This window comes from Cavia porcellus, unplaced genomic scaffold, assembly GCF_034190915.1.
Source record: "Cavia porcellus strain 051 isolate PalLab524CR breed Dunkin Hartley unplaced genomic scaffold, mCavPor4.1 scaffold_22, whole genome shotgun sequence".
NCBI classification, from domain to species: Eukaryota; Metazoa; Chordata; class Mammalia; order Rodentia; family Caviidae; genus Cavia; species Cavia porcellus.
The window spans coordinates 32740475-32767538 of record NW_026947505.1 but is presented as its reverse complement, the minus strand read 5'-3'; the positions used below and the strand labels follow the sequence as shown (position 1 = coordinate 32767538).

The 27064-nt window shown below is 36.7% G+C and overlaps 1 protein-coding gene across 5 annotated transcripts in view; it reads right to left on the bottom strand.

Annotated features, from left to right (window-relative positions):
- The window catches only part of Katna1 (katanin catalytic subunit A1), a 36691-nt gene that overhangs the window by 6579 nt on the left and 3048 nt on the right, over window positions 1-27064 (bottom strand). For 3 of the 5 annotated variants that reach the window (XM_013148835.3, XM_013148834.3, XM_003466342.5), the window contains exons 2-7: window positions 17553-17727; window positions 15661-15815; window positions 11959-12139; window positions 5187-5308; window positions 3164-3269; window positions 1520-1678 (exon numbers count right to left, since the gene is read on the bottom strand). In XM_013148835.3, the coding sequence (XP_013004289.1) occupies window positions 1520-1678; window positions 3164-3269; window positions 5187-5308; window positions 11959-12139; window positions 15661-15815; window positions 17553-17714 (885 nt within the window). In that variant the 5' untranslated portion in view covers window positions 17715-17727. Of the gene's footprint in view, window positions 1-1519; window positions 1679-3163; window positions 3270-5186; window positions 5309-11958; window positions 12140-15660; window positions 15816-17552; window positions 17728-18946; window positions 18972-25376; window positions 25464-27064 lie in introns of those variants that run through there. The other 2 variants (XM_063233017.1, XM_063233018.1) reach the window with 2 other exon arrangements.

The window sequence follows — 27064 nt, the reverse complement described above, 5'->3', positions numbered from 1 at the left end:
GGCTGAGGCAGGAGAACTGCTCCAAGTTTGAGGCCAACATGGGCCACAAAGTGAATTCAAGACCAGTCTGAACTGCACAGAAAAACCCTTTGTCAAAAAGACAAAAAAAAAAAAAAAAAAAAACAATTTAAAAAAAAGGTAGCAAACCTATAGCACACATGCCACAGCGGACTGTTTACAACCCTAAAAAGTTGTAGTCACTTGCTTAGGCAATATGTGAGACACTATCTCAAAATAAAGAATTTAAAAGCACTATGGGTTCGATCCCAGTAGAGAGACGAAGACAGAGAGACATAAACGACAGAAGAGAAGAAAAAAGGAAATCAACTGTACATTAAAAAATAAACCAGATAGTTCTTAAACAGCAATAACTAATATTTATTGAGCTGTGCATCAAGCTTTACATTAATTTGTATGTATTAGCTTGTTTCACTCTCCTAAAATGACAAGGGTACACTGTAAATTAATTTCCTCTTAGATTAAGTAACCAAAGATCTGAAAAGGAGAGGAATTTCCTCACAGTTCATCAGTCAGGAATGTTAACTGAGGCGGGATTTGAACTCAAAGCACCTGATTTTTAAGACTCCATACTGAACCATTCACTCTACTTAGCTTACTTTAAAAAAAAATTATTCTACAACGCTGAAAATACACTTTTATTTTTTGCTCAATGGGTAAATTATTCACTAAAAATTGTCTAAGACAGTCTCCATCAGGTTCCTATTGTGCTATGGACTAGTAATAAACCACTAATAATCTATTATAATTTGTCTGCTGACCTACAATTTGTCCAAGAGTAAGGAGAAGAAAAATGGGAATTCCAACTGGAAGAATAATTTTCATAAAATGGAAAACCTAAAATTGCAAATCTTACAGTTTTCTTGTTTTATTCTGAGCTTAAGTAGGAGGACCTGGCACATTGGCATGACCAACTAAGGTTCTATTCACTATGATTAAAAAGTCATGCATTGTTGCTATCTAACAATGTAACTGCGCTAAAATATATAACTACACTATTTCACAGTGGCAAGACTGAAGTAAGTAATCAGTAAAGCTTAACAGGTCTTAAGTATAAAAGGATGTTGAATTCAACCACTAACACTACCAGAACTTGTTAAATTACATTTTTCTTACAGACACTCACATTCTGGGGATGGAATAAAAAAAAAAAAAACTAACACAAAGCAAAAAACTTAAGATTGGGTCATTAAATTCCTATTATTTGATGCAGCTGATACACTGGAGGTGATCTAAGTTCCATAAGCATTTAGTATTCTTGTCTTTCAGGAGGGTTACAATACTGCATTTACCACATCATTTAAAAAAACCTATTCATTAAAAAAAAAAAAAAACAGTTATTTTAGACTCCTTTAGAAGCTTAAGTAATGCTGATCCATACTGTGAGCATGCTCATGAACTGGATGTGAATAAAACTCTGAGAAAAGGAGAAAGTTACAACTCACTCACTCCCCTTTCACAAGTAAAGAATTACTATCAGAGCACTACCCCGAACATTCACCATTTCAAACAGCAGACGAACAAGCTTCTCAGACTCTCCTCTGTATTTGGAAGTCAGAGTTGATGAAGAGACATTGAAGAACGTTGTCTTGCATTCTGTAGCCACTGCTTTAGCAAGGAGAGTCTTTCCCGTGCCAGGTGGGCCGACCATCAATACTCCCTGTTGGGAATATAACAGTATAAGCATTTATCTGCTGTTCTTTCGTTTTTGAGACAAGGTTTTACTATGTTGCCCAGGCTGACCTCAAGTGACCCTTCTGTTCAGGTTTGGGAGTAGTTGGGACTGATAGGCATCTGTCACAATGCCAGGTTTGCCACTGTTCTAATTCACAATAATGGCATTACTAAATATCGAATTTTAACCAACTTAAGACAAACCAAGGACAAAGAAAAACAGGATACTTTATCACAAATGTATTTTTTTCTATGACCAAAGAAAGTTAACCACAAGATTAAAAACTCAAGAAATGAAAAAAAAAAAAATACTTTGTAAATCTTGTATCCTTACACAGATACTAGTAGTATCCAGACTTATTTCCCACTTCTCTTTTTACTCAGTTAAGTTTCTTTTTACATTATGTCTGCAAGTGTTGTATCTCCCTTATCACTTAATATTTAAAGGAACTTTTAAAATAGTAAGTACAAAGTTACCCATTAACACATTTTTCAAATCCAGGAATTTTTGGTGTTTTGTTACTGCTGTTCGTTTCTTTACCTATTAGTCCATCACTTTAAAAAATATTCATGAGGCAGCAGATACCTCTCAATTACTTTTTCATTCTTTTGGGCATGTTTTGTTTTTTGTTGTTCTTTGAGATAGGATCTCACTATGCAGTTTTGGATGTAGTGTTAAACTCACTATATACCCCAGGATGACCTCAAACTGTTGGTGATCCTCCTGCCTTTGCCTCCCAAATGCTGGGGTTACAGACCTATGCTACCATGTCCAGCATCATTTGTTTTTTGACACAGGGTCTTGCTACATAGTCCAGCTGCCCTTGAACTCACTATGCAAACCAGACAAGCCTTGAACTTACGATTCTTCTTCTTGGCCTTCTAAGATTTAGAAGTGCACATTCCCACTCCTGACTTCTCAATTTCTTTCTTTTTTTTTTTTTTGCAGTGGGGATCAAACACAACCTGGAACTTGCCAGGCAGGCGCTTATGCTGCTAAGTCCCCAGCAACTTCTCAATTTTCTAAGAATAATTCCCAAAACAAGTTATAAGTTAAATAACATGTAAATGAAATGCAATAGTTTCACAAATACAAGCTCATTCCAAATCTGTTATTTCTGAACACTATCCCTACTTCTTTGGGTATTTTCCAATAGCTTTTGCAAACAAAATTTTAAGTAACACAACATTCACTTTTTGAGGGGGTATACCTGGAGCCTTCACTTTACAGTTATATCCCCCACCCTTTATTTTTTGGGGGAGGGGCGGGTCCTAAAGTCCCTAAATTGCCCAGGTTGGGCTCAAACTTGAAATCCTCCTGCTGGGATTACAGGCTCACTACATACACCTTTTAATTTAAGTTTTTCCTCGTTCCAATTTCTACCTCCACTTTGCCCAATATAGGTACATGGTGGCTCTCTATAGGACTGTACTGCCATTTACTTTGACGATGCTATTACAGTGAACTTACTTTCCATGGTCTTCTAATACCCTTAAAGAATTCTGGCATCCACATTGGTAATACCACAGCTTCTTTAAGCAACTTTTTAGCTTCTACTAAATCAGCAATATCATCCCTGAAAGACAAGATACTTAATCACAACCCCTTGCATTATCCACTTAACTCTTGAAAACCACTGGCAGTGCAATATTGTATTGCTGACAGAATGTTAAGCTTCTCTCTGAGCATTAACCAATGAATACTCTGTGTGGACTTACCATCCCAACCAGTCAACATAAGGAACACAATCACTGTCTTCAATTCTTAGCAGTAATTATTTTCAGCTTGGTTCATGAGAACAAAAGCCTATAGATCTCTTAAGTAAAGGTCTGAGTACCTCTTGTACAACATGCTTGAAAATGAAGAGTTTCAGGTTTTGGGGTATCTGCACAGATTTTACATCCCTAGCCCAAAATTCTGAAATCTGAAATGCTCCAAATACTTTTTGAGAGAGGATCTCATTATGCAGGCCTTGAACTCACTATGTAGTCTAAGATGGCCTCAATCTCAGTGATCCTCCTAAACTGAGGAGCCTCAAGCTTCCTGACGCTTGGATTACAGGCATGTGCCACCTCTGAATTCTGAACATTTCATATTTTTGACTTTCAGATTAGGAATATTCAAACTACCATAAACACATCATCTCATTTTAAATTCTTGGTTTTATGATGTTTATTCCATAATTCTTACAAGCCATTTTTTAAAAAAATAACAATGCACAGGAAGCTGAAGTAGAATAACAAGCTCAAGGCCAGGCTGGGAAACTTACTGAGACCTTATCTCAAAATAAAACTTTTAAGAAAAGACTGGCAAGCCAGGCATGGTGGCACACACCGGTGTGTAATGCCAGTACTTGTGAGGCTGAAGCAGGAGGATTATTACAAGTTCGAGACCAACCTGGACTACAAAGTGAGCTTGAGACCAAAGCTTGAACTGCAAGACCTTGTCTCAAAAAGAAAAAAAAAAAAAAAAAAAAAACAAAGGCTGGGGATTTAGCTTAGCGGCATAAGCTATTGCCTTGTAAGTGTGCGGTTATGAGTTTGATCCCTGGTACTGATTAAAAAAAAAAATTTAAAAGACAAAAAAAAAAAAAAACTGAGAATGTAGCTCTGCACTCCCTGGATTCTATCCATCCTCATCACTAGGAGGGGGAGAAAAAAGAATAAAAAGGCATAAAAGCAGAGACAAGTTTTAATACTGTTGTTTTGCCTCCAATCCCAGTAGGAAATGACAATATCGGAATATTACAGAAACCACTATGAAGTCTTCCCCCCACTACTATTAGTATACATAAAAACTTTACTACAAAAATGTCTTTTCACTCTGTAAATATCAAATACGAAAAATGTTTGTCAGCCAAAAATATATCTTATGATCACTAATGTTTTAACAAAAAACATGAAACAGAATATGCCTAACTTTGTGGGAAAGAGAGCTTTTATAATTCAGTGTGCTAGATTACAGATCTTTGATAAGCTGTAATTTTTATTTTTGTATCTTTGTAAAGACAGTCTTACTGTGCAGTTTAAGACTGGCCTGGAACTCACTCTTTGTAGCTCTAGCTGGCCCTGAATTCACAGCAATACTCCTGCCCCAGCATCCCTAGTGCTGGCTTTACAGGTGTGTGGCACCATATCCAGGCCAGGTGTAATATTAATAAAGCTGAGAACCACTGCTCTAAGTAATATGAAAAGATCCATCAGGTATTATAGATAAGATACATGCAGAAAAAGTCAGCGTTTTTTCACCATTACATATCACAAAAAGGTGAAATTTCTATGATCTTACTCCCATTTAATATGTAACTTATTATTTAAAAATCTCAGACCAAAAAAAAAAGTATAGCTTGAGCCAAAATTAAGTTTTTCATTATGTGTCCAGTTTGTGTAGTGTAACTCTAGTTCTGCTCCTAGAGATCTTTAGTACATGCGTTTGCTTTACTGTTCCGAAAAGCATTATTAGCAACCAATTACCTAGCTATGACATCACTTACCATCGAACATTGGGATTCTGAGAAATTATATCTCTTTCCAAAGCATCTACTAAGTCCTTGTCATATCCAGTGCTATCAAATTTATGTGTCTCTGGTTCTGTTACTACAGCAGGTGATTTGTTCTAAAAAAAAAAAAAAGTTTTTGATCAATTGAAAGATTGTATTTTGTGTCTCTGGCAAAGGGTCTGGCAATGTGGCTCACTCTGAAGGCCCTGGGTTCAATCTTTAGTAACACCAAAAAAAGAAGAAAAAAAAAAGGCTCAAGGAAGGTATTGTCTTGGAAGCATTTATGAAGTTGCAATTCATTCACAAATATTTAATAAGTATCTGTTTTGTGACAGCTGCTACCAGGCACAAAAAAGAAGACAACTGCAGGAACATATCATGTGAGGCAAGAAAGATACAAAAAGAAGGCACTTTCTAGTTTTCTCCCACCGAACACAGTGCTGGCAAACATTTTTTAGCTACACTGAAAGGAAAAACAGAGTTACAACACCTTAGCCAAAGGGATGTGTAGAATCTGACAGCTTTCAGAGAGTTCCACTAGCTGAATAAGTTCATGTTCCTTTATTAAGGATACATTTATTGCACAATTTGTCCTAAAGTGAAAGTACTCCCGTAGTGCTGTAAATATGCACCACCACACCTGGCTACTGGTGTTTTAAAAGCTGGCACAATTATAAACCTGATATCCACTGCCAAAATTAAAAGTTAAATATAACAGCTGGGCTTTCACTTCTAGAAAGTGGAACAAGTATACTTTTCATTATTCCTTCCACTAAGGAGAACCAGACCTCCTGGGCATTATACACAAAACAAATACAAGACTCCAAAAGATTCAGAGAGAACAGCAGACAGCTGGGGAATTGAAGACATGGTGTGAGTTCTCTTTTTCTTTCTTTCTTTCTTTTTGTATTTAGTGCTTCAGTAAGCAACTATGAACATATTAAAAGTAAGCAAACAAATAACAACAAAACCCCCACAAAGCCTCAAAAACAAATGGATGACTCCAAAGAAATCCATGCCAAAATACACAGTACAATTAAACTTCTGAAAAAAGAAAGCAATGAGAGAAAATTAACACCTTGCCTATATAGAAACACAATTCTAATGAAAAGAGACTTGTATTCAGAAACCAACATAGCCAGAAGAACATGTACTCAACAAAAACAGTTTTCAGGTACCCACAGAAAACTCAGAATCATAGACCCAACAAAAACACCCTTCAGAAATGAGGAAATTTAAAAAATCATAAACATGCACACACACACAGTACCCAGAGAAATTACTAAAAATGCTATACACTCAAAAATATTGGGGCTGGGGATTTAGCTTATCGGCATAAGCGTCTGCCTTGCAAGCAGGCAGTCGTGAGTTCGATCCCCGGTACTGATAAAAAGGAAAAAGACAAAAAAAAAAAAAAAATTACAGAGCCAGAATGGTACTCAGGAAGCAGAAACAGGCCTGCTGTGAGTTTGAGGGTAGCCAAAGCTACATAGTAAGTTTAAGGCCAGCCTGAACTGCAGAACAAGAATCTGTCTGAAGAAAGCAATCAAACAAAAATACTACAAGTAAATCAAAATAGAATTTTAAAGTATGTTCAAGTAACCCCCAAGAAGTCTAGAAAAAGAAAATATAAAAAGAAGATAGAACATTCAAACATAAAATAAAATAGCACACATACTGAAGTCCTAACATAATTATATTATTAATGAACACTATTGGTGTCTAATGAACGTTTATTGGTGTCTAAACACACCAATAAAAGACAGACATTGGCAGATTGGATTTTAAAATACAATCTAAAAACATGCTGTCATCAAAAACTTGTTCTAATATATAGACAAGTTAAAAGCAGAGAAAAAGAAAAAATATATGATGAAAATGATAAAGGAGAAATAAATGTGTATTTTTAATGACAAACTTCGAGGCAAAGAAAATTAACTGAAACAAAAAGGGACATTTTATAATGATAAAAAGGTCATCTTACAAAAAAGACCAAGTAATTCTAATGAAAGAACTACAAAATATATGAGCAAAAATACCAATAAAAGCAGGAGATTTAGCTCAGTGGCATAAGCGCTTGCCTGGCAGATATGAGGTTGTGAGTTTGATCTCTGGTACCAAAAATAAAAATAAAAAATAAAAAATAAAAAAACTGATAGACTACACTGATACCGTGTAGTGGGACGTGCCTCTGATCCTAGCACCCAAGAGGCTAAGGTAAGAAGAATGAATGCCTGGAGTTCAAGACCAGCCTGAGATACATGGTAAGACCCTGTCTCAAAAAAACAAAGAAACAAAACAAAACAAAAAATTTGACAGAACTCAAAGGAGTTATAGGCAAATCCACAGCTACAATTGGGGATGTGAATAACTCTTTTCTCAACAATTGACAAAACACAGAAAACCAGCAAGGATACACAACTCAATCAGTAGAGCAATGTCTACACTCAACAAAGATAGATAAAAACTTCCTCAAATTGCTGCTGATTTATTTTTAATGCATTCGTCTCCTACTGGTCTTGAAATAACATAAAAGTAAAGAGTAGTGAAACAGCTACATATTTGAAACTAAAGGCTAAAATATCTTCACTGTTTCTTTTTTTTTTTTTTTTTTGTGATCTTCCCTCTATGGAGAATTATTTTTACTCTACTTTTAATCTAATATTTCTACTTTAGTATCTGGATAACTTAAAAAATCTTTTTAAATGTATTCATTAATTCCTAAACTATCTCATTAATTTTTTTTTAAATCACCACACTAGCAAAAGTGTTTAACCCAACAAAAAGTACAATACTTTTAGTTACCTGGACTGTTTGGAGAAATAATAACTGTGATTTTACTGAGTACTTCTATGTATTGCAAAAATTATATCTCATTTGTCCTCACAAAAATTCTCAAGAGACAAGTGCTATTATAATTTTATATATTTGGCTGGAGTGTGGCTCAGAGGGACAGCATATACTCAGGATGCACAAGTCCCTAGGTCTGAGGACCAGCACACATTAAAGTATCAATTTTATATCAGAGGAAGTAAGATTAAGAAAACATAACTGAAGGTAACACAGAAGTAGTAGAGCTGATACTTAAACACAGGTCTAGCTGAATCTAACATCCATACTTTCAAAAGTTTTGTATTTTCCCACCTTAAAAACCACATTGTATTAATTTCTCTTTGATGATGATCTATTGATTAGCAGAAACTCATGTTGTAAACATCACTTTTCAGGATCTAAAAGCAAAGCTATGAACAGAGCAACCACAGGTCCGTCATAAATTTTATGAGCAAGGTCTAAATGGCACTTCAGGACAATTGTGGTACTGATTAATAATCTACAACACTAGGTTCAGTAACCTCTTTTCTCATCTCCTTTCTTTTTCAGGAACAAAAACAGAAAAAAAAAAAAAAAAGAACTACCACTGCTGCAAGTTCAGGGATGTACTGTAGGACTACCTGGGAAAAGGAATTTAAAGGCACTAATACCGAGATTTGCAAGAGCTAGTGATATCCAAAGTGGGATGAGGTGAAAACAAGGCAGGTGACACAAAATCAGAGTCAAATTAAGCCAAGTGGAACCGAGTGTGGTGATGTAAGCCTGTAATCCCAGAACTCTGGAGGCTGAGGTAGGAGGATTGCTGGAAGTTCAAGGCCAGCCTGGGCTACAAAGTGAGTTCCAAGGCCAGTTTCAACTGCATAGCGTGAAACCCTGTCTCAAAAAGACAAAAAAAAAAAAAAAAAAAAAAAAAAAAAAATCAGGTGTGGTGATGCACACGTGTAATCCCAGCAAAGCCATGAGGTAGAGACCAGGCTTGGCCACATAATAAATTCAAGGCCAGCCTGAAATACAGAGCAAGACCCTGTCTCAAAAACAAAAAACAAAAAAGATAACCCAGATTAACATCTTTATCAACAAAGAAGGTAAGATTCTGTTGGTTACTAGATCACTTTGTTGTGTAAAAGTTACAATGAAAAGCAGGAGAAAGAACTTGAAGTAGAAAGGCTGATTTGACATTTTGGACAGGAGTGCATAGGCGTGGCACTAGGGAATTTATATTTGGTTAGACTTCATTTCTGACATGTCCAGGGGTATGAAAGGGGTTCTCCGGCATAATAAGCCATATGAGTAGCTCTCTGCTTTACTATCTTACACAGCCCTGGGCAGAGCAGTGGGAGTAGACAGGAGGTAGAAATAGAGGAGATAGAAATTAAGTTCATAAATCCTCATCTACTCCCTACTAGTCAATAAGCCTTCAAATACTAGTTAATGGCATCAAAATGTTCCCTTCTCAATACTATTTGCCACTAATAGGCCCCAAGACTCCCTGCAGAATAAGAAATTAAGGAACACAACAGGAGAAACACAAGATAAGCTTGGGACATCCTACTGTGCCAGAAAATGAGAAGGTGCTCAGAGAATGTCAAAAAGACTGTAAATGTCAAAAAGACAGAGGATCTGGCAGCAGGTGTTTCCCACTGTGACAGAAATTTTGAAATTTTACAACTAACTAACAGCCTGATAAATACTGGGTCAAGATCTGTTCATCCTGCTCACCACGTAGCTAGACTGCTAAACCCAGTCAGCCTTAACAGACTGTGTCCAGCTGCTTTTCATAGCCTGACCCAGGTCAACCTGACCATGTCCAGCTACAATGTCTGTAGTTTCCCACCTAAAAATATATTGTTTTTCCAACATATTTCAAGGACTTTCAACCCAGCAATACACAATGAATAACCCAACCCAATGAAAATTAATCACGTTCTCAAGCTTTTGTACTTACTGCTTGTAAACCTACATAAACTAAGCCAAAAGCTGATGACTGCTGGTGATTTGGAACTGGTTCCCACCAGCCCGTTGGTATAATAAATTGTTATTTGCCAATTCCTTGGTGCAGAGCATCTTCCTTTTGGTTCAGGACAAGTTCTGCAATACCATGTCTCATATCTTGGACAATTTTAAGCATCGAAAGGATGAAAGTGACAGATATAACACTGTAGAAAGTAATCCATGAGTCCATACTGATCTAATTAAACAAAGGGAAAAAAGACAGTTTTTCCTCACAACAGAATGCCAATTAATTAACATAGAAGCAATAATGGCATTTTGCAATTGGCAGAGGAATAACTGCATCAGATAGAGGCTAAAACAAGCAGGTAATATACTGATCAGAAATCTTAAAATATCTCCCCACAAATTATTACGAAGATAAAACAGGTTTATAAAGAAAAGAGATGGCAGACACATTAACCAAGTGACCTAATTTAATCACCAGTGACAAGACAGACACCCTGTGCTTCCTTATGATACAGTGAGAACAGAACAGCATGCCATTGGTCTTCCTGCCAAAAATGTATAACCGTAATCTAATCATCAGACAAACCCAAATGGAGGAAAATTCTACAAAATAACTGATCTATCTTCTTCAAAAATACCAGACTAAAAATGACAAGGCTGAGGAAATGTTCACACTAACAGAAACTTAACTGCCAAGTGTGGTGGCACAGGCCTCTAAACCAGTGGTGGTGAACCTACAGCATGTGTGCCACAGTGGGCTGTCTATCACAGACAAAGGTTCACCATCACTGCATAACCCTAGCACTAGAGAGACTGAGGCAGACGGGTCACAGCCAATCTGAGTCCAGCCTGGTTACATAATGAGTTGAAGGCCAGCCAGAACTACACAGTCAACTGTACCTCAAAACTATAAATAAAAGGAAAAGAAAGTGCTCTAAACTATATAACTGCATGTATATTTAAGTGTATAAGATAGAATATGATATCACAGAGTTTTATTGGATCATTGAACAGAACTGTTTGCAGTATCATTGATGGAATGTCCACTTTACAAGCTTTAATTTTGTGACTTGAACAATTATTTCTAAGATGACAGTATGTAATCCATTAACTAGTGATTTCCTACTGTTCATTTTTTTTCTGCAAATCTGTATAACTTGTACCCTTTCTCTGCTTTTTTTTTCTTTTCTCCTTAAATAAAATTTAAAAAAAAAACTATAATGTGAGATTCTGGGGATCCAGACTCAAGGTGAATAAAGGGGTGAGCCAAAATGATCTTACTGTAATAACTGGCAGTTTTATAGACCTTTGGATTAGATGACAGCACTGTAGGCAGCAATGTAAAATTTGCTGCTTCTGATTAACTGTACTGCATTTATGTAAAACAATACTTATTATTTGGGAAATATCAAGTGCTGAAGGGTAAAGAGGCATTATCTACAACTTTCAGATGGTTCACAGAAAAATATACAAAAAGAAGCAATTAAAAAAAAAAGGGCAAAATACTAATAATTGGGAAAACTAAGTGAAAAATTCCTTTTTATGCTTTACTTATAAAATATATATAATATATTCTTCCTGAGTTTGAAATGATATCAGACTATAAACTTACAAATAACAGCCAAAAAAAAAAAAAAAAAAAAAAAAACAAATAACAGCCAAGAATATCTGTTGAAAGACGAGTGGGAAAAATTCCAGCCCAGAAGTAGTACACTTAAGGTTTATGAAAGGTCTGGCAAACTAATGATTAAAACTTACTGAAGTAATTTGATCTGGGGATAGAACTCAGTGCTGTAGTGCTTGCCTAGCACGTGCTAGGCGCTGGGTTCAAACCCTAGCACTGCCAAAAAGAAACAAGAAAGAAAAACTACTGAAATTATATAGTGTTTTGTTTTTTTCTTTTCTTTTTGCTGTATTCATTTTTATGGTTAATAAATACTGTAACTTTTCATTTGTGAAAATCATTAACATTTACCTTTTCCTCTCTTCCTTTATTCTGTTCTTTCTTTTCACGATGGCGAACAGCTTTCCCCCTGTCATTGTGAAGATTCTGTGCAGATGGCCGGTGAACTCTGATAGCTGTACTTGGGCGGTGACTATGTGGTTTGGGATCACTGTACTGAGGAGACTGGCGTTTTCTAGGTCCAGGTGAGGGTCTAATCAAAGACAAAATTATTAAAACATCAAATCCCACAGTTAGCTGGGATTTAGCTCAGCGGCATAAACACCTGCCTGGCAAGTGCAAGGTCTTAAGTTCCACCCCCAGCACCAAAAAAAAAAAAAAAAATCCCAGAGTTATCCCAAATATGAACACACATAGTGTGTAAGTTACAGTAAATAAACTAAAGAAACTGAAGCCAAAACTACTAAACACAAGACAGGACTGAACAAAATTCAGGGCTAAGTTGAAATCTAACGTCTAAAATTTAAATCTGACAAAAGTTGCTGTGGTGATTTGCTGAAAGAACTGAAGTACAACTATATCAGAGAAATAATGAAGGGAAAGTAATGGCCACCTCTATGCAGAAAGAACATTACTGTATATCAAAGATGAATGAAAAATTAGTCCAATTGCCAGAACTTGAAAATAAACAGCAGTATCAAAAAACGTTTTATCAAAAGAACCAGAATTTATGTTTACCTGCTGATATATACACAATTTGATGCCACTTAATTTAGATTATAATTGTCTTTGCCTTTTTTAGTAGTGGTAGGGATTTGGGGGAGGGAGGATAGGATCTTACCATGTTGCCCAGGCGGGCCTCAAATGTGCAAACCTTTTGCCTCAGGCTTTCAAGTGGTTGTAATAATAGGTATGAGCTATTGTATCTAGCTCCATGTTTTAATTAATAAAGTTAATTATTTTCCCATTAAAAATTCGATCTACACACTACTTGAGGACAGTCACAAGAGCTCATGCATGGTGTTCTGTATTTATTCACACTATCTCTTAATTTCTGTTGTAGGGTTCAGAGCTCTCAAATATTTGCTAGGGTCTCATTAAATGCCTAGACTTCTTTGAGGCCATTAAAAAGAAGCAAAAAGGAAGAAAAGGAAAGTATTCCCAGATACCTCAGAGACTATTAAAAAAACAGGAAGTATGTAAGTTGAGGCAAGTCAACCAGACGGTATAAAACAGATTTAGTGCTATAGCAACAGGATGGCCTCATGAAGACAGAAAATAAGCTGCACCTGGAAACAGAGGTGTTGAACTAGACAACAGGGTACAACTGCAGACAAGAAAATCAAAGAAGAAAAACACACACAAAAAATGAGACAAATCAGTGCAAAAGATATGGAAACCCAAACCTGGCACATAATGGTAAGCACTGAGATGGTACTAAACAGATAGAAGTGATTCAGTAAATAAAAGACCTGAGCCATTTTAACACTAATTCTAAAATTCTCTCAGTACATTCAGCCAACTGCCAGTAAGAATCAGCGGGAAATGGTACAGCATACCTGTAAGCCCAGCACTCTAGGAGGTTGAGGCAGGTGCATCATAAATTCAAAATCTGCCTGGGCAATTTAGGGAGACCCTGTCTCAAAACAAAAAAATAAAAATACAGGCCTCGGGCTGGAGGTTTAGCTCAGCAGCATAAGCGCCTGCCGTGCAAGCAGGCAGTCGTGAGTTTGATCCCTGGTACTGATAAAAAGGAAAAAGACAAAAGAAAAAAAAAAAATACAAGGCCTAGGGATGTAGCTCAGTGCGAAGCTCTGGGTTCAATTCCCAAAAAAATCTACTAAAATGGTTCCAGTTTTAGAAAGACTAGTCTAATACTGAACAAAACACACTGATAAAATGTAGAAAACAGGGAGATATTTGTAGATTATACATGTTAAAAAGATGTATGGGGAAAAAAAAGATGTAAGGGAAACATCCTATGAATGCAAATAAATAAATAACATGAAGGTGTAGTTTCAAGCTGTAGCAACAGGGAGCCAGAGGTTTAGCTCAGCAGCACAAGTGCCTGCTTGGCAAGTGCAAGGTTCTGAATTCTATCCCCAGTACCAAAAAAAAAAAAAGTATAAAGTAAAAAAAAAACCTGCAGCAAGGGATGAATGTGGAAGACAGCCTTTCTCAGGTAAAACTTCAGGAGAGATCTGAACAAAACAAGAGAACAGCCAGAGGTAATGACAACATCTGTAACCCTAGTACTCAGGAGGCTGTGGCAGGAGGATCACCATGACTTTGAGGCCACCCTAGGCTTCAAATGGGTAATAATGGACTATACAGCAAGCCACTGTCTCAAATTAAAAAAAAAAAAAGCAATTCTTTGCAAGTATATATTTAATTACTGCTCCCAGGAGACTATTTTGTATTCTAGTTTGAGAAGGATGGCTATGATAGAGTGCCAGCTTTATTACATTTTACTTATTTATTTACTTTTGTCTTTTTTTTTTTTTTTTATTGATACCGGGGACTGAACTCATGATCGCCTGCTTACAAGGCAGGTGCTTACGCCGCTGAGCTAAATCCTCAGCCCCCTACTTTTGTCTTTTTTGAGACAGGATCTCATTATGTAGTTCAGGCTGGTCCTGAGTTCACGTTGTAGTCTGGGCTGATCTTGAATTTGCAATAATCCTCGTGCCTCAGCCTCCAGAGTTCTGGGATTATGGACATGCACTACCATGCCCAGCAATGCCAGCTTTGAATCATTATGATAAAATGCAATAAATCTGGGCTCAAATACAAGTTCTATCAGTTATTAGCTGCATAATACTGAGGAAAGCTTTCTAACTTCATTGTACCTCTGGATTATTTTTTTTTCTGAAATATAGGGGAAATATGACTAATTTGGAAAATTATGAGAAATAAATGAAATTACACAGGTAGCCCAAAATAATGATCAGAATATTATGGTATGCAATATTCATATATTACAAAATACAATCCAAAACAGTTACAATGACATGTTCAAACTGAAATATATATGAGTCACAGCCTGATGCACAGAACCAGGAAGAAACAAAGAACTTGGACATCAGAAGTGTTTTTCCCAGAAACCCACAACACAGACTGTTTAACTCCATAATATAAATTATGAAATCTACTAAATGAGTGAAATAGATACCCAAAATCTAACCATGCACTTATTAAGTAAAAGATATGTAATAAAACTAAGCGTAATTAGTTACTAAGAAAACTTTAACAAATAGCAATTTAATTAAATGTACATTTCTGACACTTGGTAGTGAGAGTATAGTGGAAAAATGCTACAGACAGCCCTAAAACCGAGAACATTTTATCGTTTTTTTCCCATGAGTTAAAAAAATATTTTTCAACTTTAGCAGTACCCCTAAAAACACTATTCTGTGAATGCTTGAGAACCACTGTTAATGTAACTCCTGCACTTTATATAAGAAAAGTCTGAGGCCTAGAAGGTTGTATTATTTTCCCAAAGCTACAGATAATGGTACAGGTACAGCCCAATATTTCAACTGCCAGCCCCATTCTCCTTCCATAAGACAACACTGTGTCTGCTACCTTTAAATCACTCACTGAAGTATTTCTGGCTTATTTCCACTTAAATTTTAACTCCTGAAATAGATCACAGTCACCTGATAAACTATTCAATACAAAAGGACATTTCAGTAAAAACGTCCCCCTCATTTCTGTCTCTCAGTCACCGAGCACTTGTTTCCTCCTAGGCCACCTCCCAGGTATTCTACTTACCTTCGTTCAACAGGTACAGGCAAGGACCAGACTTCTTCAGAAGCAGGAAGCTCTTGCTGTGCAGCTTTCAAGGGAGTGCTGTCTAGTTTAAAGCTCTCTAGTGTTTTCATGATATCCTTAACATGTTTAGCTTCCACATTTATTTCCTGCCAAACCTGATTTCAAGAATAAAGAACATAGCTCTTTAAATTTCTATAACAAATCACTGCCAAAATTAAACTAGGGCCATTTATTTGAGATGTTAGAGAAACACCCAATTTTGATATCATATATCCTATAACCACACCCAGATCTTCTGTCAAAATTTTAAATAATGGTTTGTTAATTCTTTGCTGCAAAATTAATTCTGACTAAATGAACTGAACATTATGGTTAAAGTACTGATATAGTCATTTAAATCATATAATTGAAAAGTTAACTGTAAATTTAATGTTTTTTAAAATTATTTTATTAAAAATAAAAGTTTTGCAAGGTGCCCTTTGGTGGTTTTTACATTTAATTAACTTTTAAAACCATGCTCAAAATTTATGCATTTCATAACTAATGGACCATAATTTCTCTTTTGTATTTTTTTGTTTTTGGTACCAGGGATTGAACTCAAGACCTCACGCTCACTTGTTCAACTGAGCAGGTGCTTGTGCCACTGAGCTAAACCCTCAGCCCTGAACCACAAATTCTAGTTGTAGAAACAGGGATTCAAAGTGTAAATATCTTAATCCATATCCAAACACAGTACTTCTGAAAAGCAGTTCTGATTCAATTTAAAAACATCACTATGCATAGTGATAGTTGTAGAGCACTGTGAATGCCTTTAATACCACTGAGCTATACACTTAACAATAGTCATATTGGTAAATTTTATTATGCACATATTTTACTATAAAGTCTCCTTATACAAATCTTAACTTTTTGAGCAATTAAGTCTCTGCCCTAACAACAAAATGTCTTTTAAAAATGGTTTCAGTGATAAACCTTTCTGGTAATGTAAAGGATATATAGGGGAGACTCAGGAAAAGAGGTTAAGTTCAAAGAGACACCCAGCGCTCAGGAGGCTGAGGCAGGAGAAGCACCTGAAGTTCAAGGCCAGCATGAGCTACACAGTGAGTTCAAGACCAGGCTGTACTACATAGCGAGACCCTGTCGCAAACCAAACAGAGAGACGAGATAGTTCTCTCAAATAATTAAAGACAAATATAGTGTAAGATTAGAAAAGGAGTTATGAAAATAATATTCCACATGGAAGATCAGCTCAGAAAGACCATTAATCTCTTTAACACTTCTTTTCTCTTGTGATGGCTGAACCTTACAATAAATGCTATCCTTAACTGGATATTTTCTGAATATTAACTGAATATTAACTGGATATTAACTGAAATTTTCTGTTGGTCTTCAATGGCTAAAGTTCTTCAAGTGGGATTCAACTGCTTTGTAAAGTTTGAAAGGGAATACAGCGCCAGCAAGATTCACCTGAGATTTGACAATAGCCTAGTAAGGTCAATTTTAGATAAAAATTAAAATTAGATAGAAGTATTTTTTTAAGAATTAAAAAAAGTTTTAAAAATTTATTAGATTATGGGGCTGGGGATTTAGCTCAGCGGCATAAGCTCCTGCCTTGCAAGCAGGCAGTCGCGAGTTCAATCCCTGGTACTGATTAAAAAAAAAAAAAAAAAATCAAGAAATTTATTAGATTATAATAACTAGAATTACAGAGATTGTAGTACTGATGAAGATAAAAGAGTATTAATACTAACAAAGTTTCAAATAATATGTACAAATCCACGTAATAAATCATGTACTTCCAATATGTACCTGCGTACAGAGCTGACAACTGCAAGAAACTTCCTCTTCTGAGAACTTAAGTCTCTGAAACACACAACAGCCAATGTGCTTACCTGCTGCCATTTCTGCTGGAGATATGTATCTTTAACTGAGTACAGATACTTGTTCATTTGGTCAAGAACTCCCTGATAATAGACCATTGCAGAGTCATAGTTTCCCAGCAATGCATATTCTCGAGCCAGTTTTACATTCTCACTAATCATAAGAAGACTCATGCTCAGTTATAAGCTGAAAAAAAAAAAAAAAGAAACATTTAATATCTCATGTCTCTTAAAAACAAATACCACAAAGAGTTTTTAAAAAGTATACTATCTACACCCCTCCCCTAGAATTTCACCATCACACACATGGCACTTTCCAACTATATACGTTTGTTCCTGCTATTTCCACTCCTTGGAGAGCATTCTTATTACCTACATTTTAAACCTGTGTCAACGCCTTGCACAGAAGGCAAGTATCTCCACTGTCTACTCCCTGGATTTCTCAGTTCAACCCTCTTCTAATGTCCTCTGACATTACTAGAACTCCCATTTCATGATATTTGCCCACAGTACTGTAACTCTTACTCAAAGATAAAGTTCTTGAGAGTAGGATTTGTATCTGAAAAGTGTAGGTCTACCCTCAGTGCACAGCAGTTACTAAACACCTGCAGAACCCATGCTGAATGTCAGTTTTTGGAGGCAGTATGAATTACAAGAAACCATATGTGGGAGTTTTTTGATGTTCTGGTGGTGGTGGTAGTTTTTTGTTGTTTTTTGAGACAGGGTCTAGTCATGTAGTTTAGGTTGGCCTTGAACTCACTATGTAGCTCAGGCTGGCCTAGAACTCATGTCCTCTTGTCTCAGTCCCCTAAGTACTAGGATTATGGGCATGCATAATCACACCTGCCTGTGTGTGTTTTGAAATTAGAAAATCTTGGTTCAAACTGTAATTCAGCCACCTTGTTCAAGTTGCTTAACTCTTTTCTAAGACTGAGTTTTTAAATCTGTAAAAGTGGAATAGCAGCTACTTCTAAGAGTTGCACTGCTAAGAATAAATGACTATGGTATCTGGCATGCTACCTGGAAAAAGGTGGGTTGTCAATAAATGCTAAATGCATCTCCTCAAAACTTTCTATATAGGATAATCTAATCTTATGCATTTACTAGGATATGGATATATGGGTATGGATACAAAGCATTAGAAATAGGCACTTGAGAAAGGTCAGCTTTGTTAATATTGATAGTAACTGCTATTATTTATTAACTGTAAAGATCACAATGAAGTTCAAAGTTGGGAGTATTTGTGTGCTTTCCAGGGAACAATTTGGATTAGGGAGGGTTGTGACTATGAGAATTTAAAGACAGAAAATCGGAAACATTCTGCCAGTTACTTATGCACTCACTGTGTAGAAAAGACATTTAAAATCATTAAAATTTTGAGCCACGCCAGGTGTGATGGCATATACCTGTAATTCCAGCACTCAGGAGGCTGAGACAGAAGGATCACAGTGAGTTGGAGGCCAGCTGGCAACACAGTGAGTTCAAAGTCAGTCTAACTACAAAGACCCTATAGACAGATAGACAGACAGACACAGACAGACAGACGGAGACAGATAAAGTAGCAAGACTGGGGAACTAAAATCACAAAGGCAGAATGAGAAACAATTTTTAAAAAGAAATGAAAATTCATATAAAAGCTAAGAAGAAACAGAAGTATGAAGGACATGATGTTTCTTACTGCTGTGTATCAGTAGGATATCCAATCAGACGTACCCTGTAGATTAAAAGACAGCTTCTACATGGGGACTCATTAACCTAGCTTAATCTACTCAGAGGTGTTTTCCAAAACTGTGTTTCTTGACACTTTCTCCTCACCCCCTACTTCCACTGGTAAAATCAAGTGAAGAAACAAATCTGACAAAGACAGTGGTTCTTACGTTTTGTGTATATACATTCTCTATTCTTGTGTAAGAACTAGGGGAAAACAGCTCAAGAACATTTCTTGAAGAGCTGAGGATTTAGCTCAGTGGCATAAGCACCTTCTTGGCGCTGCATGTGGTCATGAGTTCAATCCCCAGTAAAAAAAAAAAGAAAATTTCTCAATTCTAAGTAAATGTTTAGCTGGTGAGCAGAGGCAATGCTGCTGACAGTAGACCAACCAGATTCACTATGTGTTAGGAAAAGATAATCATATTCTAACAGCACAGAAACAGTCCCAAATTAGAGGATGACAGGAAACAAGACTGTTAGAAAAATGCTGGGGGGCGGAGGAGCTAAATACCAGCACTGCTTTAACCAAGTAGGAGGGCGATGAGGGGAAGGGGATGTCACAACCTCAGCAGATAATCAGGGAGGCAAAAATCACACAAACCACCTCAGTCCTCTCTTCTATCCAATCTTGATAGTTCTTGTTCCTAAGTAAAGTTACAGCTATTGATCCTTTGTCCAGGTAGGTTTGATTGATATCTGCCATGTGTTATGTATTACATCTTTCATCTCAGTATCAGGCTGAATTTTTGAGCACAAGGCTAGACAGCAAGCCTTGTGAAAAACAGTCCTAGAAGAGTCACAGGTGATTAAAAGAAGGTTGATTACCCTATAACCAAACATTACATTCTGAAAAACCAACAAATGACAGATGGCAACTGGGTCCCAGTATATGGGGGTGTACCCAGCAACCCAGGGGGAAAGAGTCTCCCCACTATTAGAATTAAGAATTTTCTAACTATGTAGCTATGTCTTTTCTGATCTTTCCTCTTGCTACCCTTAACCCTCCCCCAACCCCTCCATAGAGTATTAAAACCAAGGCCTTTACACAAAGCTACATTCCCAGCCACATTTTATATTTTATTTTTATTTAAAAACAGAATCTCACTAAATTGTGTAGGCTGGGATCAAATTTGTGATCATCCTCCCTCAGCCTCCCAGATTGCTGGGATCACGTACCATGTTCAACACCTGGCTTCCTTTCTGACTTTCACTATCCTAAAACAATCACTGTTAGGCCCCTGATCAATGCAGAACAGAAAACCAGCAGTGTAGGCCTACTCTAAGATGGAGACAGAAATGTCCTTTGGGGCTAAACTAGGACTGGCTAAAGTGAGAAGCTGATAATAGCAGTGGCCAATGGGGCAGCTTTTGAGGTGGTTTCTTGTGCCCCCTTTAGTAACCTTTGGCCAGATGATGACATTGAACACTGAGAAGATGATTCTTAGAAAAAAAAAAACATGGCAAGTATACAACATCAAAATAATAGGGAGGAGCTGAACACAGCAGCAACAACTCACCATACCCTTTCCCTAACAAAGAGTCACCATAGGTGAGCAAGTCATCAACAAAGAAAGCTGGAGAAATAGTAAACATAAGATAACCGAAAGAAAAAACTAACAGGCTGTGTTAGTTACTTTTCTCTTACTGCTGAGACAAAATACCTGATGTCCAATATTAAAGAAGAAAAGGTTTACTTAGCTCACAGTTTGTGGAGGTTTCAGTCCATTATCAGTTGGCTCCCAGGCAAAAGGGTACATGATCGAGGGCAACAGTTCATGGTAGAAGAAGACAGCAAAAGTAACAAAAGAAAAACAGAGGAGCATGCAGAAAAGACTCTTTCTGTCCTTTATATTGTATGTAGACCACCCACCCTAGGGTAGGTATAACACTCACATCCACAATCCCAGCATTGGAACAAGCATCAATTATAAACTCTAGAAGCCCAGTCTATGACTGCACAAGGCTTTGGGGAGACATCCAGCACAAACCATAACACAGGCTAAATTTAATTTTAAAAGAAACTAAAAGAAAAAGAAAAAAAATACTGGAAAAGATATATAAAACCAAAGCTCAGTTCTTTAAAAAACTGAAAAATCTCTGATAACACTGTGTTATCAAAATGCAAAGTGAAGAGAAACAAACTAATCCAATATAGTGGTACATGTCTGTAATCCCTACACTCTGAAAGGCTGAGGGAGGATGATGGCAAATTCAAGCCCAGTCTGAGCAACAGTGGATCAGACAGAACCTGTCTCAAAAGAAACGAGAGAGAGAGAGAGAGAGAGAGAGAGAGAGAGAGAGAGAGAGAGAAGGAGAGAAAAGGAAGGGAAGAGGAGGGAGGGAAGGAGGTAGGAGAAACTGAGAGTGTAGCTCAGTGTGAAGGTCCTGGGTTCAATTACCAGTACTAAACAAAAAAAAAGGGAGGCAGAGATTTATTTTGCTTAGTGGCACAGGTGTCTGACTGGCAAGCACAAGGTCATAAGTTTGAGCCCCAGTACTCCTCCCAAAAAAGGGAGGGGGGGAACTAAACAGATTTGAGATCAAAGAAAATGAAATGTTTCTTTCTTCTTATAGTCTAAAAATATGAAATTTTAATGAAAGACTTTCCCCTTTTAAAAGCTCCAGAAAGTTTTTGAAACCCCTTTAAAAACCTCCAGAAGATTTTTTTTAAATCAGTAAGGTTTTATTAATACATTTTAGATACATTCATCATAAGAAAGGTATGTTTTTAACCTTACTTCCAAATAGAAATACTTCCAATTACATAAATGTTGATTCAGAAAACAAAGGAAAAGCTGACCAACTCTCATTCTTTTAACTGTTACAGACTGAATCCAAGGCTTCAGGTATGCTAAGTGCTCTGTCATTGAGCTATATCCACCAAACATGCACCTCCCCATCAACTCTTTTTTTAAGAGGCTGGGATTGGCTCCATTTTGAAAGTTAGAATACAAAATCTGTTTTACCAGCTAACTTAAAATGCATACACACACACACACACACACACACACACACACCCAGGATAGATACATATGAAGGGTTTACCCTAGCTGAGCAAGGTGGTACACTCCTATAATCCCAGCACTTGGGAGGCTGAGGCAGGAGAATCATTTGCAAATTCAAAATCAGCCTGGGCTACAAAGTGAGCCCAAGGCCAGCCTGAACTACATAGCAAGACCCTGTCTCAAAAAGACAAAATAAATAGATTAATAAAAATAAATTTAAAAAGGACAGTAAGGATGATTCAATATCACTAACTCTATCATAGTAATTCCTTACACTAATAAAGTACCCAAAAATAAGCAAAGAACATAAAGTGCAACTTACAAAAGAGAAAACTCAAATATTAACAAGTACAAACAATAGAAAAAGAATCTTTTACACTTGCAGATTAAAACAAATCAGCAGATTCAATAATACTAAGCACTGGCAAGAATTTGGAAAGAAAAAGACTACTCACAATTAATTTGTAGGCAAAAACTGGTCAGGCCATTTTGTAGAGCACTCTGGCAACACTTAAGGATATTATGAATGAATAACACTTATAATCAGCAATCTCACAATTATGAAAATACTACAGAGAAAGCTGCACAAGGACCCACGAAAGATGGGAGTGTTGATTTTAGAGCTGTTTGAGAAATCAAGAATATAAGCCAATCTAGGGAAATGTAAATACCTTGGAATACCACGTAGCAGAAGCAATGAACAAAATTTACAAATAGCAGTATGGATATAGATCATAAAAACACTGGGTTAAATTAAAAACAATCTTAGACACAGATTAATATCTAAATCCCAGTACCATTTTATTCAATAAAAAATATACATCATATATAAACATTCATTTTTAAAAGACACAAATATATCCAAGCATGTAGGCTGAACATATTACAGTCTATGGAAGGTGAGGCAAAAATTTTGAGTGCAAATTACAAAAACCTAATTTTTTTTTAATCAAGAGGGATTAAAAAAATCACAAAACCTTTTTGAATTTATGGGAACAGGACTTCTGTCAGATTAGCACTTATTGGAACCATTTTCTTTTCTTGAACAATCCTGTTTTACCCTATACAGTCACAGATTTTAACACTTCTTGTCCAGTTGAAAAAAGGTTGTATAGTCATTTGTGGATCAGGGATAGACAGAGGAAGGCCACACCAGGAAGCAAGCCCAGCCTGGGAACAGTGCCATGCACAGGCCACTGCCAGACTGGAATAGACCCCAGTTTCCCACTGTGAGTCACTGCCATTCCCAGACTAAGGGTAGAGAGAAGGCTCCACAGGATATAAATCCAGACTGAGAACCAGTGCCATGCACCAGCCTCTGCAGGACTGCAAGAGAGACCTCAGCCTCTTTCATGTCCTCCTACCCTGCACAGTAAGGGATCGGCTTATTGGGAGAAACACAGGCTTCGATGATGGCTACAGAGGTGAAATGCAATTGGACCCCTGTGGAGCTTTGTTTCACTAACAGTGCAGGTCTAGGGCCAGCGGTCTGATCATAGGTTCAGAGGACAGTGGTACACAGTGTGACATCTAGGGGGAGCTTCTTCTGAGGGCAGTCATTGTTGATTCCCTATGGTTTTGTTTTAGAAGTCCTGTATCATTTCCATTGTTTTGTTGGATTGGGTTTTCTTTTCTTTTGTTTTGATTATGTCAAATCCTACGCAGGAGCAGCTGTATCAAAGATAACAAGAAATATTATGGTAGCAACTTTGGATTTGAAATCCTTTATTACATTCATTGTTTTGTTTTTATTGTTTCTATTCTGTTCTGTTTGATTTTTACTATATCCAAAGTTATCTGCAGCTATTTTGAAGCTATCAAGAGACATTATAACTATTGTTGTAGTGTTTTGAAGTCCTGTATCTCTTACACTGGTTTGATTGGTTTGTTTTATCCTCTTTAAAATTTTAAAAGTTATATAGCTGTGTTACATATATACCTTTTTATGTTAAAAGGATATTTAAAATTCAATTAGGATAAATAAAAATGGTACTTTCCCATTTTATTCTAGTTTTCTAAAAATTGGAGATAAGACTGCTGTGTATACTTGAGAATTTTTCCTTTTTTGTTCTGTCACCAATTGAAGTAGCTAAAAAGCTTTACAAATTACAGGTTCACATCCTACCCCTTTGCACTTATGCCAACAGATAAACTGGCAGTTAGCTAAGAAAAGTTTCTAAAGGGTTTTTATTCTGGTACGGAATGGAAGGTGTGTGCAGAAAGAAGTATATTTTATGCTGGATTCTGAACCATCTACAGCTCTTAACATGCATCTTTCTTTTGCATGCTACAATTATTAATCTGAACATCTGAAGAATTAGTCACTGTCACTGCTTGTTATTTGTACATTTTTTAAAAAGCATACTGTTAGGGCCCCAGATTTAGCTCAGTGGCACAAGCGCTTGCTGGCAAGCATGAGTTCATGAGTTGGATCCCCAGTACCAAAAAAAAAAAAAAAAAAAGTACAGAGAAAGAATACAGTTGCTAAAAAAGGAAGCTGGAGGGAGTGAGTCTGTATTAGGGTTAGGAATGAACCTTTGCAACATCTTAAGAACCCACAAATGAAGGGAAATAAAAATGGTGAGGTCATAGATAAAAAAAAACAGCAACAATGACTCACCCATATAAATGTGGAGGCTATCAACAAAGAATAGTCCTGAAGGGGCTGGGGATTTAGCTTACCGGCATAAGCACCTGCCTTGTAAGCAGGCGGTCCTGAGTTTGATCCCTGGTCCCGATAAAAAGTTAAAAAAAAAAAAAAAAAAAAAGGAATAGGCCTGAAACATTATTATACAAATTGACAATGATTTCTTAAATATGTTTCCTCAAATGTAAGGAAATTTATCTCCTGTGTAATCAAAACAAGTGCTAAATGTCAGATGCTATTACCACTTATATCAGCCAACAATTTATTAGGTTTCAACCGTATACCTGCTATAGACGCTTCATATGCTATATACAAGCTTTTTCTTCTTCTTCTTTTTTGGTAGCAGGAATTGAACTCATGACCTCATGCTTGCCAAGCAGACGCTTACACCACTGAGCTAAATCCCCATGTACAAACTTCTTTTTACTCACTAAATATAAAATATTTTGTAAAGCTGGGTATAGTGGTACATACTTGCAATCCCAGTACTCGGGAGGCTGAGGCAGCAGACTGCTGTGAGTTTGAGGCCAGCCTGGTTTATAAAGCGAGATGAAGGCCAGCCTGAAATGCATAGGGAGACCCCATATCAAAAAAGTCCAAAAATAAAAAATAAAGAAAAAAAGAAAAATAATTGTGTAACATTGCATACAAGATTTTATAGTAAGCAATTTTTTGAAGATTTGTGGGTGCACTTATTCAACCCAGTAGCTGCTGTCAGGCACTCTACCCATTGCCCTTACACATTCTATTACAATGAGTGTCACAGCTTTGCACAATTTTTAAATGTCACTAACTGTTAGGGAATTTTACTTGAATACTGAATACACATAATGTATATATTAAAAAATTTGTCCTAAAAAGAGAATGAGAGTTGCAGTAAATTTTCAACACTGTACAAATAACACATTTAGTTTTTCAGTAGAAATTGTCCTACATATGCTTTATCAATTTATTAAAAGAATAAATTTTTTTAATGTGCAAAGAAACAAAAAGAATTCTGAGTATAGAAACTGGATGAACAGAAGGAAAAACAAAATATAAATATTTATGACAAGAGAAAACCATATATCCATGGATAATCTCGTGGGCCTCTATGAGGATTCCGTATAATGGCTCTTTGCCTCTTGGAATCCACAACCTTGTACAATTACCATCTCTCCCATGTGTGCTGCATGCAAAAATAATGGAATTTCACTTCTGATATTACAGTGATTTTTATCTAATTCAATGTCTCTTGGTTGGTCCACTCAAAGGGAAACTAACTCCCTGCTGTCCTGTGCAGAGGCTCGCATGGAAAAGAACTGAGGGACTCTCAGGCCAATAATTAGGGAAGAACTGAGGCCCTCACTGAATCCTGCCTACGACCACATGAATGAGCTTGAATTCTTCAACTGAGTCTTAAGATGACTTCATCCATGGCTGACATCTTAATTATAGCTTTGTGAGAGGGCTTGAATCAGAGGCAGCCACTAAACCATGCCCAGATTTCTGACCTAAAGAAACCGTGAGACAATACATATCTGTTGTTCAAAGCCACTAAGTTATGGAGTAATTTGTTACGAAGCAATATAGTTATGAATTGAGGTCTGTGAGTAACTCAAGATTGAGCATCTGCAGTCTAAACCAAAAGGGAAAAACCCAATGGGCATAAATAGTAACTCCCTAGAGTCATGACTACTGATAATGTTCCATTTTAATAAAAGTTCTCAAAACAACAAAAAATAAAATAAAAATTCCATGGCGTAGGGAGTATGCCTCTTTTCTGTTAAGAGATAGATCTCCAGCACCCACAGCCATGTTTGACATACAGCAGATTTCTATAAATGCTAGAGTTTTGTCTTAACCACCCAGTTTCTTACCCAGTCCATTTGCTGATCTTTGACACTTGAATGTGTTTAATGTGAATTCCTTTATCCTCAGTTCATTCCTAGTATGCTGGGATGACAGCTTCTTAAGTGATAACTTGTGCCCTGAAGCCAGTCCCACCCTATTGTGACATCTAGTTTGGGCAGCAGTGTTAGAATATAATTGGGGCCAGCTCCTGGAAGTGACATAGTGGATCAGGATGGCTTATACATCAGGCCTTGTATTTGCTTTCTATCTCCCTCTTTCCCTTAATAATGTCCTTTTGGATCTTTAATCCCTTTCTCCTACTTTAAAAA